Source organism: Cylas formicarius, unplaced genomic scaffold (assembly GCF_029955315.1).
Source record: "Cylas formicarius isolate icCylForm1 unplaced genomic scaffold, icCylForm1.1 PGA_scaffold_2__14_contigs__length_35257938, whole genome shotgun sequence".
NCBI lineage: Eukaryota > Metazoa > Arthropoda > Insecta > Coleoptera > Brentidae > Cylas > Cylas formicarius.
In genome coordinates this window covers 12622045-12636532 of record NW_026844319.1, presented here as the reverse complement: position 1 = coordinate 12636532, position 14488 = coordinate 12622045, and the positions used below count along the sequence as shown (strand labels likewise).

General features: G+C 31.8%; 2 protein-coding genes across 5 annotated transcripts in view; one reads left to right on the top strand and one right to left on the bottom strand.

Moving 5' to 3' along the window:
- LOC132697686 (thyroid receptor-interacting protein 11-like) overlaps positions 1–14488 on the bottom strand; it is a 72471-nt gene that overhangs the window by 12117 nt on the left and 45866 nt on the right. The window lies entirely within an intron of this gene.
- LOC132697687 (uncharacterized) overlaps positions 1–14488 on the top strand; it is a 29550-nt gene that overhangs the window by 12996 nt on the left and 2066 nt on the right. Inside the window, exon 1 of one of the 4 annotated variants that reach the window (XM_060663248.1) lies at positions 10399–11060. The exons of the other annotated variants lie outside the window; for them this stretch is intronic. Within the exon in view, the coding sequence (XP_060519231.1) occupies positions 11012–11060 (49 nt within the window). The 5' untranslated portion in view covers positions 10399–11011. Of the gene's footprint in view, positions 1–10398; positions 11061–14488 lie in introns of those variants that run through there. 4 annotated transcript variants of the gene reach the window in all.

Genomic DNA, 14488 nt, shown 5'->3' with positions numbered 1-14488 from the left:
AATCGCCTAATGATGCATTTTAAGCGTATGGGTTTTTTTTTTAATTTTATGCCTTTATTACAAAGAATAAAATTTTAGAAATGATAAACAAAATTGTTTGTCTAAAAGAATATTACAACACTATTAATAAAAAATACATATATAAGAGTTAAATTTCATAAGATTTCTGTTTAATTTTGATTAGATGTTATATCCATAATAAATATTAGCAAAAAATTGAGATAACATGCGTTAAGGTATAAATTTTTACTAATAACTCTACTTTTGATTCCATAAAACACACACATACAAAATGACAGGAACAAAAAAAATTAAAAAATATATATTAGATAAACTTTGTTCAGAACTGCACGTCTTCATAGCCACGAAGGTAAATTACCTTTAAAATGTTGAAGTTCTACAACCATATCTCCGAAACTATAGGGGATGGAGCCAAAAGTTAAATACAAAAGTTAATTGAGATATTACTAAACTTTAATTTATTTTAATTTTGTATATACAGGTTGTTTAATTTTTCGTGGGCGAATATCAACTTTCTAATTTTAAACGGAACACATGGTATATTACTTCATTTTTGAATTCCATACAAAAGTTTAGACATATTTTGCGTATAATGTCCTATACCTAAGTCTAGCCGTTTTAGATATTTTTAATTTTTTATGCGAAAAATGAAGTTTGCAAGACATAAATTATCTACCAGTTTCTTCATTCGGAAGCGTTTATTGTTCCATTTGAGTAAGTTTTGTTGTAGACAAAGGACTCGAATAACGGATTTCATAAGAACTTTCGATATATGTTAATACAGGGTACGCGAAAAATAAGATTAAAAAAACTGGCAAAAAACTTTTTTTTAAATAGCAACTACGTATTTTTATAATCTTGTCATATTTAGCATTAAAAATTAAGGCAATTTTGAATAATGTTGTATATGCCTAATATTTTTACTTTTTGAAATATAGCTTCAGTTAGTGTAAGGTGGCTATGATGGTGTTTGAATAAAAAAAGTGCTAAGTGCTGCCACTATGATTTACCATTTCATAGATCATAATCTTGCCGATGCGCCTATGAAGATCCAAATCTATGTATGCATTATTTATACAGAATAATACCAAGGATACGCGATAACGTTGGTGAATATTTTATTAACGATCAATAAAAAATTAGTAATTTACAAAGGATAATAATTATTGTAACAGTTGTTCAATATATTTGGGCAATACAAGGGTTTTTAAATACATAATGGCATTTCTAACAGATGTATTCCCATTTAAATATCCGTTGATGGTTTGTGTTTGAAAATCAAATGTTTAATTGTACCCCATAGAAAAAATCTACTGAAGTTAAGTCGGGGCTCCTTGGACGCCAAGCGTAAATACCATTCTCCCCAATCCATTCTATATAGTGTGCATTTAAATAGGTGCAAATTTCTTGACTTCTGTGTTAACGAGCGTTATCCTTCTGCCAAATTAAATTTCGTTGTTCCCTTTCAAGCACTTCATTTTCAACAAAGGGATGGATAATATTTAAAAGCTCTAAGTAGCCTTGAGAATTTAAATTCTGATAAAAAATACTGGACCTATTATTCAGAACCTCCAAATGGCGCACCATACTTTGACAGAAGTTCCACCTGATCTTGTAACTTCCATACTTTTTTTATTATTCTTATTGCTCCAGTAATGGGTATTTTTCCAAATAAAAATTTTAGTCATCTAAATATATTTTCTGAAAAGTGTCTCTCCATAAGATTGTTGCAAAAATCTAACCTGATGTAATCCCGTTGTTATAATTTCTGCACTGGACACAATTTATAGGACTTCCAGTTATTTAATGGAAGGAACGTTCGAAACGCTGTTCTTTTGATATCTAGATTTTAAGACGCATTTTGGGTTGTATCTTCAGGGGTCTCTGCAAAATGCAACAAAATATTAAGTTGCTTTTCATCATTCAAAATAAGACAACGTCAATCTTTGTCTTTCTTCAAGGTTCCATATATTCTAAAGTGTTGGTAAATCCTTGCTTTTGGGCGTCTCCTTAAGAGCCAGCCCATATGTAACTTTCTAACATATCTTTTCCTTAAATTATAAACAGTAAATAAATAAATCAATAACGTGTCAAAAAATATTTTAATTATGACAGTAATCAACAACAAAACCCGCGTCCAAGGAGACAGCGTTCTAGCACTTGTTTTGTTTGAACGCCGTCAAAGTCACCAACTAACTGAACTAATATAGGAACAGCATATTATTTGTGATAGACAAATATTTAAAAAAAAGTATTTCAAAAAGTAAAAATATTAGGCATATACAACCTTATATAAAATTGCCCTTATTTTTAATAGGTAAAAAAGGTAGTTTCCATTTAAAAAACAAAATGTTTTTTGGCATTTTTTAAATTACATTTTTAATCTTAATTTTCGCGTACACTGTATCGAAATTTCTTATGAAATCCGTTATTCGAGTCCTTTGTCTACAACAAAATTTACTCAAGTGAAACAATAAACACTTCCGAATGAAAAAATTGGCATATATTTTACGTCTTGAAAACGTCATTTTTGGCATAAAAATGAAAAATGTCAAAAACGGTTAGATTTAGGTAGAGGACATTATACATAAATTATTTATAGAATTTTGAATATAAAAATTGTATGTAAAAATGAAGCAATATTGCAGGTGTTCCACTTAAAATAAGCAAGTTGATACTCGCCCACGAAAAATGAAACACCTTGTATATTCAACATTAAAATAAATTGGAAGTTTATAGTACCCCAATTAACTTTTGTATTAAACTTTCGGCTCCATTCCCTATAGTTTCTGAGATAAGGTAGTGTCCCACCCTGTACATATACCAAGTTATTCCTTACAAAATAAATAAAAAAGGAATTTTTATGTGCTACCATACTTCGTTACACCAGTTTCCTATCAAGTTAATCAGAATGCTAACCTATAAATTTTAAACAAAAATAAACTAAAGATGGTTTTAATTTCACTTGATGTTTTCACACTGCTTTCGTTATTAGCTACTTTACTACTAGTTTAAAGCGCGTGTGATGGAGTTTCTTCGTTGCCAGTTGTCGGAGAATTTCGGATGATTTCGTGATTATTTAGACCCCGTAAACATTTGTAATTATTACCCAAAACACCATACAAAAAACGGTTCACTATAAACATCGGCTTCTAAAACAATAACCACACTGTAACAAATACCCGAACTGCAGTACGCACACGCATCAAAAAGGCACGAAACTGAAATAAAAGTCGTTCCTTATTCATACGGGTCACAGGAAATTCGACGAGTAATGTGTTAATAAAGGTTAAATATTTGCTGTTCTCCAGTCGGGGAGGCCTGAACCCACGATGGGATGGATGGTTGGGCTGGTGTTTGGGGCGATTTCAACGGCCACGCCGCGGTTCGTATGTAAATATATACAACATCTTAGTTTAGGTTTGGGGGTCAACAATTATCAATATCGAGTCAGAAAACTTAAGGTTTATTTATTCTTGAATACCGGATATTTTTAGAATATATATGTTGGATCAAACGACCGGTTCGCAATAGTCAACATTGAAGAATTCGCCTTCAAAATAATAAATAACGCCGTTTTACGTTAAAACTCGTCACTGGCAAATTTAGTTAGACTGTTCAAAAAAAAGGTGAAATAGAAAAATCCCTTAAATTTCAGTGGCGGCCATTGGCGTAGACACACTTGGCCGACAAAATTGTTTTTAATCCCTATTTTAAATCCGATGCCAATAAATACGCTTTGCTGTCATTGCTGACCACTTACCATCCTATCTGGTATATTGCCCGTCATTATTTCCTTATGACCGAGTGAATGGAAATGAATGACTTTTTAATAATAGAATAATCAAAACATACTGAAGAGTAAGGCCTTGGTAAGTATATTTGCTTAGTTTAACGGATCAGTTGCTGTTAAGCCTTCACAGTATTGGTAATAAAATGGCGACATTCGCACCAACAAAAAAATTTTCCAATAATTAAATGTCAAATAAAGTTAAACTGTACGAAGAAGATAGGATGACCTGAAACTACTGTTTGATCTAGTTATTGAGGAAGTCAAGTGAAGATGACAGTTCCTGAGAGGATGAAGAATATATGATTTTTTACAATAATAAGGATATCTAATTAATTCCTACTTTTTATCCCATTGAAACAAAATTCTCTATTTACGAGTACTTTGCTCGGTCGCCTCCACCATTTTCAGTGTTTCGTTGATAATCTTCGGCGCATGCTTATATATATATATATATATATATATATATATATATATATATATATATATATATATATATATATATATATATATATATATATATATATATATATATATTTGGAAACATTTTTTATTTCTCCATGTCATTACACTAATAATAACAAATTATCTAAACAGCTCTACCTTCGAGAACATCTACCATTACTTATCACAATGTCGGAGAGTCTCATTTATTTATAACAATAACTAAAAATACTTTTTACAAAACTTCCGGATTCCTCCTGCGTCGGTTTTTGCTGACGCAGGACGAATTCAGAGGTTTTGTAAAGCGTATTACAGTAGCTTGTGGAAGTTTTTTTGAAAAATTAACAATTAAAAATGTTCTAATTTGCTTAACAGTCTAAGTGTTTCAATAGTTTTTGGGGTTTCTGGAACCTTATTATATGCCTGCATAGTTAGCAGAAGGGGGTTACTAAGTCCTATATTTGTTTTGTATATATATATATATATATATATATATATATATATATATATATATATATATATATATATATATATATATATACATTTGATATATAATATTTAGAGATCTAGTATTGCAACCATGCACATTGTTACTACATCATTATAGATATTTTTGTTTTATTTAATATTTTTTAAATTAATTTAAATTCCAATATAATACTAAGTCTCGGAACATTAAGTTCATTATACAATCTGAAATCTCTAATATGTAAAAAAAATATTTTATCATTGCATATACTGTTTCTTTTTATCAGTGTGGTAATTTCTATATCTGTGTATTATTGCTTTGCTTTTTTTGTTTAAATATTATAATTTTTGTTTTATCGGTATTTGTTTTTAACTTTGATCCAAGGCAAGCACGTAAAGTGAGTACAGTAATGGGCCCAGCACAGAACCTTGCGGAATTCCGCAGTCACTCAACAACATATCACTATTTACATCATCTAACTTGACATATTGTATTCTAACATAATAGCTTTCTTAATAAAATATCAATGCTAACTACGCCAAAAGCCTTTTTTAAATCAACCAATACTGCTATTGCCATAAGTCTTTTATCAACTGGCCTAGTAACAGTCAATGCTTCCACCGAGTGTACTATTTTGTTTAACGAATATACTTATGAAAAAATACTAACTACAGATTTGAAAAATGGGCATATTTTGGTTTTTTAATTATTCTAGAAAAGTATAATCTCTTTGTTCAAGTTATACAGTTCTTGACGGTCATTCCGTCATGAACTGAGACAGAGTTTTTTTTTCCAGTTCAGATATGATAAAGCGAATTTTCTGCTCATTAGTCAGATCTAGCAAAATACTATTCTCACATGTAATGTCTGGAAAATTAGGGTCTAGACCTGAAGTTTGATTATCATAATCAAGGTCTCTCACCATCTCAGTAAAGTATTGATTTTAGGTTATGTACAATATTATTTAGTTTATCAGTGCCACCATCAATGTGGGTTTTCATTTCTCCGTTTTTTTTTAATTATATTTACAAATAGCCAAATAGCCGTTGCTATTTCACATTTGTACCTGTCTCTTTCCACTTTGTTCTAAAGTAAGTAGCTCAGCGTTAATCCATTTGTTTTTACTTATTCGGATCGTTTTTCTACGTATGCCTATAATAGTAATAAGGTCTTGAAATGATTTAACTGTATTATGTCATATTTCTTGGTTAAATATATGCCGAACATTTTTTTATTATTGATTTTCTTTATGCCATGTCGTTCTTTAGGTTTATATATCATAACTTTTCCTTGGATTGAAAGTTTTAAAAGTCTATGATCTGATAATGAAGTGTCTTACAGTATCGGATATACTGTGCTGTGATACGAGTAGCATGTAACATAGTAGTAACATTCAGTTTAAGTATATTTTCACCTAAGGTAACATATATCCAATCAATACAGTCATTATATCATGATATCCCACGCACCTAACTTCTTTTTGTCCGAAAATTGAATTATTTCTGGACATATTTTAATGATCTGTCAGCGGCCATATTAGTTGTTGAATGCCGTAAGGTCATTGATTAAAAACGAGATTTTCCTTTATTTTCTTCATAAGTTCCTGTATATTCCTCCTAATAGTTATATATGAACAAAAATCAATGCGAAGAAAGCGGGGTTACTTGACAAGTTCTCACTTTAAATTTAAAAATGTTTGCAACACACTTACATTGTATTGTAACGCTACTGTGCCAACAATAAACATGATATCCGAATGGTGAGTCCTTGCGTAGGTCTGAAGGAAATGACAGAATCGCGTGAATTTAACTACGGGTATACAAATTTGTTCTATTCGTTTCCCAAAAACCCCGGAAATTATTGAAACTAGCATATATAACGTATTCTCTTGGTGGTGGTCCATATAAAATGACGACTATCCTATTTTAGAAATGGTAATAGCTACAAAAAAGGTTTATCTAATTCCTACACTGAACTTTTAAGCTTCGTTATTCGCAGTCGCGAGCCACATCGATACTTAGTCACATATCTGGTATTTTAGTCACGCGTTGGGGACCAATCGGATATTTTTGGTAGATTTTAGCCATGGTATTTCGACATTTATCAATTCTATCGGCTACGTGACACATCACTCGGCGAATGTAATGTATTCGTGCCAGTTTGCATATGACGCAGTTAAGATGAATGCAGCAAAAGTTTTTTGGATATATAATTTATGTTCCAGTCAGATTAAAAAAAATCATTTGTAAACCCATAACCTTAACCTGTAATGGTATTTTTCTGTTTCATAGACTTAGTTCGTTAAACTAACTTCATTTTTGAAACGTCCCCCCCCCCCCCCGACTCATTAAAGTATTGTGACGAGCGAGCGAGGCCCGGCCCTGTCTGCGGCCGAAAACAAAGGAACGTCGCGAACAAACGCCTCATTGCAGAGTCCGCCTTGCGGCAAAAATGTCGAACATTTTATACGCATCGCGAAAATGTTCAATTGATCGACAGTTTTAGCTCATAGTTTGGAATTTGAGGAGGCCTTAAACAATTTAGTCAAAATAATGAATGCTGTCATATTCTAATGTGATCGAGGTAGTCTCAGGTAGCCATTATAAATTTCACCCTAGTGACTTTACTTGTTACTTTGAAGGCGTTCACGCAGACACTGCATTTTTCTTAAAGTAACAATATGATGCTAAAGGGTTCGAAAGTATCCAACAACCTGTACCAGACTACATCGTAAAATGTTTCTTAAAAAAATCGAACTTTGTGACTTCCAGTTTGTTTAAACTACAGACGGCCATAAAGAACACGTGTTGCCGAATATGCACGTGCGTGGTTAGGAGCAGAGCGGGTCGTTGCTATTTCCCTTTTCCACAGTCAAACTTTATGGTAATGACCAGCATAATTTGCCCTAGTGACGTTTTTCCATGCGATATCGTCCGCCGATAAGCTAATGAAGCTTTTATCCTACGCGCATATACTACGAATAATTATTAGCGTTCTATTCCAACTAATATAGTCCCACTTATCAACAAGCAGCAGTCACGAATACAAGGTATTCTGATTTGTGATCTCTGGCCGTATGCTTGACCTTTAACATTGATAGATGATCCGCACATTGAAAAATCGGGAGTCATAAAATTGTTAATGTTTATTTTGGGTAAACCGATTGGTGGTTCTGGTGGATCGGTTTTAACCGGATTTTATTTTATTCACAAATAATTGCATCACCACACTTCGGCTGCATTTATCGCGTTATTTGGGTTGTTAATCACAACAGGGGACGTTTGGGTCACCTACAGTACCAACAATCTGTGATTATTACAATAATTTTGCGACAATTTTTTTTTTTGATTAAAAGGTTTGTTAGATGTCAGAATTGTTGACCGCATATGTGTTACGAAATCGCAAATGTATTAATGAAACATGGGACTTTGCATTGACATCATTTCACTTTTCAGCACATTTAGTAAGGGACTCAGACACCAAAAAAACTAAATAAATATTAATAAATAAAAATTAATTAATTAAAAAGAACTTGTCTGCTAACGAAATATATATGTTGCTCATATTAAAATTAGAACAGTCCATATAATAATGTAATGTTCTAGAAGTTTCCAAAAATCAAAAACAGAAACATTGGTTTCTAAAAAAATTCAACATTCAACAGCATTCGTTGCGCTCAATTATATGAGAATGTATATATGAAATTAATATTTTTCAAAGATAAAGATGCCACAAGTAAAAATTTCATTGAAGAAGAAAATATATTCAACGTAAAAAAAATTCTGCATTAACATGGAATTATGTTACAGACTTAAACTTGCGGTTAATATGCAGTTTAAAAAATAGGTTCTACCTAAATCGGAATAGTATTAAATAAAAAAATAAATAGAAATGGGTACATACAATAAAAAATGTCAGTATTTCTGAACTCAAAACAACCTAAAATAACAACGGATTGATCAGAACGTCTTCAAATTTTTTCAAATTTCTTGGTCAGCCTATATAATACACAAAAAAGTGTAAATACGAAAATTGTAGCTTTGGATCTCAACTTTCAGTTTTTTCTGAGAATAACGGGACACGCTCTATATTTTTGAAGATTATCAAAAATAATGACATTGGATCTCGCTAATCTTTTCATTCAAGAATTTTTTACATGTCACAGTCGGTTTTCGGGATAGACTTGCAACGTTGCAAATGCGGTTTTTTAATTTTTAAAAATAATTACACTTTTTAATAATAAACTTCAAACATTTGCTTTTTCGACTGTTATATTCTAGTGTTCCACCAATTGTTACACTTAACGCCTTATGAGTGATGTACCTGTTTTACTATTTACTTAGAAAACTTATCCATCATCCATATTCATTTCCCCGAAAGACGTAAAGCTCATCTATAGTCTAGCCTTTTTTTTCTAATTATTACTCTCAAAGAAAAACAATAGGAGATTTGGAAATTGCAATTAAATGTAAAAATTAAAATTTTGAACTGTACTATACACAGGAAGTCTCGGTAACAGATATAAAAAAAGGACGAAACAGTCTTTATTCTTTATCTCCTTTGTTGAGTAAACCCACCTAAAAAAACAACTCAATGGTTAAGACCAAAACTCACAATCGTTTTTTGTTTCTGAACTAAACAAGTTCATTCTTTTGCAATTTTGAGTGAAAAAAAAAAGTTTTTTTTGAACGACCACGTACTGTCTTGTCTTATTGAAAATTTAAAATAGCACACAATTTCAACAAAAAGACCGAGCAAGGGCACAATCATTTAAAATAAAAAAATGATACATCTGAATGGTCGACATATACGTGTTGTGACAGCGGCTAATTCTACATGATAGCACGAATGTCACTAAAACTTAAATCAAGTAGGTCGTGGTTTTTGATTTCCCATAATCTTGGCAACATTTTAGTATTCCTTAAACTTTAGCAGCTAAATTTGCAATGGTTGTGTATGTTTATATTTATTGATGCATTAGTTTTTCTTACTGATAATAAATAAAAAATATTCCACAAATTTTAGTAACTAAAGCACTAAATTATTAATGTTACTAACATGCCTCTTAAAAAACGATTGTGCTACTACATTGACAGGAATTGCATATCTTTAAAATTTTGTAACTATAATTTAGGATATGTATTTTTATTAATTACAAATACATTACATAACACTTTTTAACACTTTTACAATATATTGTGACCGCTTTCAAGAACTTCTTTTGCGTAGAAGAGATTTTCAATTTTAGTTTTCTATTATAACATAAAGCTTAGTTTAATTACGGCTCATAGTTGGCTATGAACGAATTAATTTTGCCATATAATAAAAATAAACAAAAGAAAATAGTGGAGAAACGGTAAGAGCAATTCAATTCTTTATACAGTTTAGAAAGTGTATGTAAACATCGTCTTTTGTGACGTGAAAACCAAACTGGTATTTACCAGAACATTGCTCTAAAAAATAACCATCGAAAATGCGTCATCCATTTTTCGGTAGTTCTTATAGTTTCCGAGACAATAGAAACAACCGAATGTACCCACTCTGTATATAATCAAGAATAATAAGAATAATATATATGACGCCAGCAATATTTTGTTTCGTTACCTTAAATTTGTTTCAAATAATTTTTTAGAAAAATCTTCATCTGAGCTCTTGAGTATATTTTTTTGCTGTAAATTGGGTGCGACAATGGGCGAGAAATTTTTCTAAATGATTCCAGAGGTTGTTACATTTAACATTCGAAACAGTAAGCGCTAAATAAAGTAATATTCCATCTTTTTTTTCTTTTGGAGATAACATTTTCACGTCCCCGATGTAAATAAAAGCCCGTACCCACCGAGCCGTTTGGATAAGAATTATCGTAGTCGGATATAAACAGGACATTCTTTTTAAACTTATACATACCTATATCTAGAACATTATGGTCGTTAAATATTTACTTTTGCGCTATTGGCGTTTATAAACACGCGGTTCCTCGTAAACGTTAGATTAGGCTTAAATGTAACCATTTGATTATCTCGGTACGCTATACAGGGTGGCTTGTGCGCGAAGTAAAGACTGGTGGGAAATTCAGTGAATTGCAAATTTAAAACAAAGCATCATAAAACCTTTTTTAATGACATTTTAAATATGACGTCACGCGAAAACGCCTAGTGACTCCAGGATGCATTAAATATCAGCCAGTAGGAGCTGTTAAACTAACCTAAACTCTTTTATCTAAGACTTATGCGTTAATTTATAGGTTATGTGTTTTAACCTCGCTTTAACCAGGTCGCTACAAATTTAGAATGCGCGTAAAATTATTCTGGGTTAGTGTATTTCAAAAGTATTTGGCAGGTGAGTTCTAAATCTACTAATAAATATTTCTAGTAAATACAAAAATTAGATGCAAGTAGCCTATTCTTAGCCACTGCGGATTTGGGATGATAAGCAATAACATTATATGCAGACGAGACCCGACAAGCACGAATACACGCGTATTTACGTCAGGCAGTTTATTTAATAATGATGGTACTTATTCGTTAATGCAATAAAATTCCTTGTTTAAAATTCTTATTAATGCATACAACGTTGAACTTGACACGACTCTTCATTTTATTACTATTTTACTAAAATTTCAGTTAGAAGGAACTCTGATGTGAATTGTGTTTTTTGCGCCTCTCGAAGACAGGATTAGAAGAAAGAAATATTCTATCCTCAAAAGAGGGGACGATCGAATCTTGTAATAGCCAAGATATGTTCACGATATTGAAACGTTTATTAAACACACTACAATATTGTAACCAAATCTTGCACATATGAGCATAAATATAACTTTTTTTCTAATCTGAGGCTATTAAATTTCAAGTGTATCCAAAAGGTACTGGAACGGATCCATCCAAATAACGACCTTTACAGTAATATTTACTTTTCTCTTTTTTATTTTTACTCCTTTGTAAGTCTAGGCACTCAAAGCTATGCAGATAACGAAAAACTGTATCGTAGCATAAGTTAAACCCTATGCCGAGATTATTGGAATCAAAGAGAAGGACTAGAAATGGTACGCTGTTGTCATACACATATAATAGTGGGTGATCAATGGAATAGAGCCATTTCAATATATTTTGTGGTGAATAAATATTCAGTATCGTATTTAAGTTTCAAATTCCATTACAAACGTTTGATTAGTAACGGAAAATATTATTAATAATTCAAAACTATAAAAAGATCTGGCCACAAAAATAGAGCCTTGGTTTTGTGACCTTTATGTTTAATAACTTTATTGCACCTTCTAGGCATAGAGTTTATAAGCCTTTGACAAAATTCTACTGGTATTGCTTTCCATTCTGCATGTCAACTACATTTTTAAAACAAGCCCAAAAATTCTAAATCGGATTGAGCTCTGGAGATTGGAAAGGGTATGAAATCCGCACCATTGTCACAAAAAACTGTTTCGCTGTTCTAGAAGTGTGTTTTGGATCATTATCCTGTTGATACTTGCATATTAAGAGCACGTGATCCTCTGCAAATGGTAACGTGATGTGAAAAATATGAACATACTCATTTTAGTCCATAACCATCTTTATCCAGTAAATTTGGATTACCCAACAGTTTTGATGGTGTGTTTTGGTAATAGTTCTTCGTTGGGAGGTCTTCAAGATATCGCCTGCCATCAGAACCTGTTAAATTTATTTTTACGCCATTTCTTAATTCCTATTTCACCATTCTAATTCAAATCATCTTGGGCAAGCTTTAAACGATGTTTGAAGATAACAGAATTTTTATTGCTGCTCTACCATTCAGATTACTTGACTGAAACCTTGTCCTTGAACTTATTTCTATCCCTAGTTCAGTTTTAGTGGTGGTTTATGATTTAAATGGATCGTTTTTAGAAGTCTGAACAATCCGCCTGTCTTCATAGCAGGTCGTTTTTCTTGTTGCTCCACGGTTTTCACGTACGGGTTGACTTTTTAATGCATTTTCCACCATCTTCTCGGAACGATTGAAATTCCCTTAATCTTGAAACTGTCATTCTCTCCGCAGTTATACAGTGGATCAGTGCATATCATCGCAAATTTTAAAACGAAAAGGAAAACTATTTCTTGATTCTGACATACACTTAAATGTTATTGTTTTCAAGGCAAACTAAACATAAGCAATTACTCCGCGGGTATATTTTAATGACCAAACAAATATCATCTTATTTCTGTTAAACGATGTATTTGAATGTATTCATTTAAAATTTTTGTTTTTGTGTTAATCTTAATTTATTTTTACCAAAAAAAAAAAAAAATTAGCTTCCTTCCGTCAAAATCTCGAAGTAACTTTGTCGCACTTGAGGTTAAACCGACAGTGCGATAAAATTTGTCGTTATCTTAGACGTTCCGGTGCCTTATTTAGACAAAATTATACCCATTCGTAATGACGTCAAACTTATCCTTGTCTGGCACATGTCAAACAACAGTGACATCAGAGCAGTGATGTCATTCTCTAAATGTTAATTTCAATACTTGCAATTTTCTTGCTTTGGTGGATATTTCGGTGGAATTTAAAGTCCATAAACCGTTTTTTTGAATTTTCTGTAGTTTTGACTACACGTAAGGTAGTTTTAGTTTCCACACTTTTTCCTTTCTGGCAGTTTAGTGGTTTAGGGAACGATCGGATGTTTTTAGTTCGGTTTTACCTATGTTATTTTCACATGTGTGACGGTCAACACACACGTCTTTCAGAATGAATTTTTGCTCGTCTATAAAGCACTCGCTCCGCTCGTACCAAATCAAACTCGTTCGCACAATGGCGTTTAATAAACTGCTTGCACAATATACAAATACTATGAAATTCCGTAAAATACAGCTGATATTTTGGGTTCTAACATCTTCAACTTTTATCGTAATTTATGGTCTATTTTAACAAATCATAGTGAATTGCTGCTGAATTTTTGCAACGCGGCATAGCTTTTATCTTACTGCATGTGTCCTTTATATTTGTGTTTTTTGTATTTTATTCAACTGTCATTGAAGATTTATTTTATTTTAAGTATTTTCAAAAAAATTAAAACTAACAAAATGAACGGTTTTCCGAACGTCGCAAGAAATACGGCAATGCACACTGCACAGATTTGACACCAATAGATACGTTCTAATGAGTATAGCCAACAAATTGAAAATCTCAATCTAAGGTCCGACAGAACATATTTATTTATATTTAATCGCCCAGTCAATTTGTTTTTGTTCTTGTTAGTGCGATATTTCTCGTTCTGACAGTTCTTTGATAAAATATTTGATTAAGTAATATGATATTTCATTATTCGATAACGCAAACGCGAACATTTGATTGAATTTAGATAAATAGCGTATTAAATGAATTTTGCTTGGAATTTTACGAGGAATCGAAAAATACATTCATGTCTATTGAAAAAATATACTTTTTGTTGGTCCATGTATGTGACAATTTCACCACATAGTATTTTTCAGTACCTATATAACTAGACCTACAATTTTTTTGGGGCACTCGGTACCTGAAAACGTTTTTCACTTAACTTAGTACAATCATTCAATTTAAGAAAAGCATTAATGAAAAATATCTAATTTTTGAGAATAATAATAATGGAAACTGAAAATAACAGTTCTGTCAATCGGCACACATCAAACGTAGATAATAGGTCCTTAAAAATTAAACGTCAAATTGTAGCTTTATGCTTTATCGATACTGTGTTCTTTAGAATGTTCAAATCATATGGAAATAGTACATTATGCACCAGTATTTGAGTGACGAGTCTATTTGGC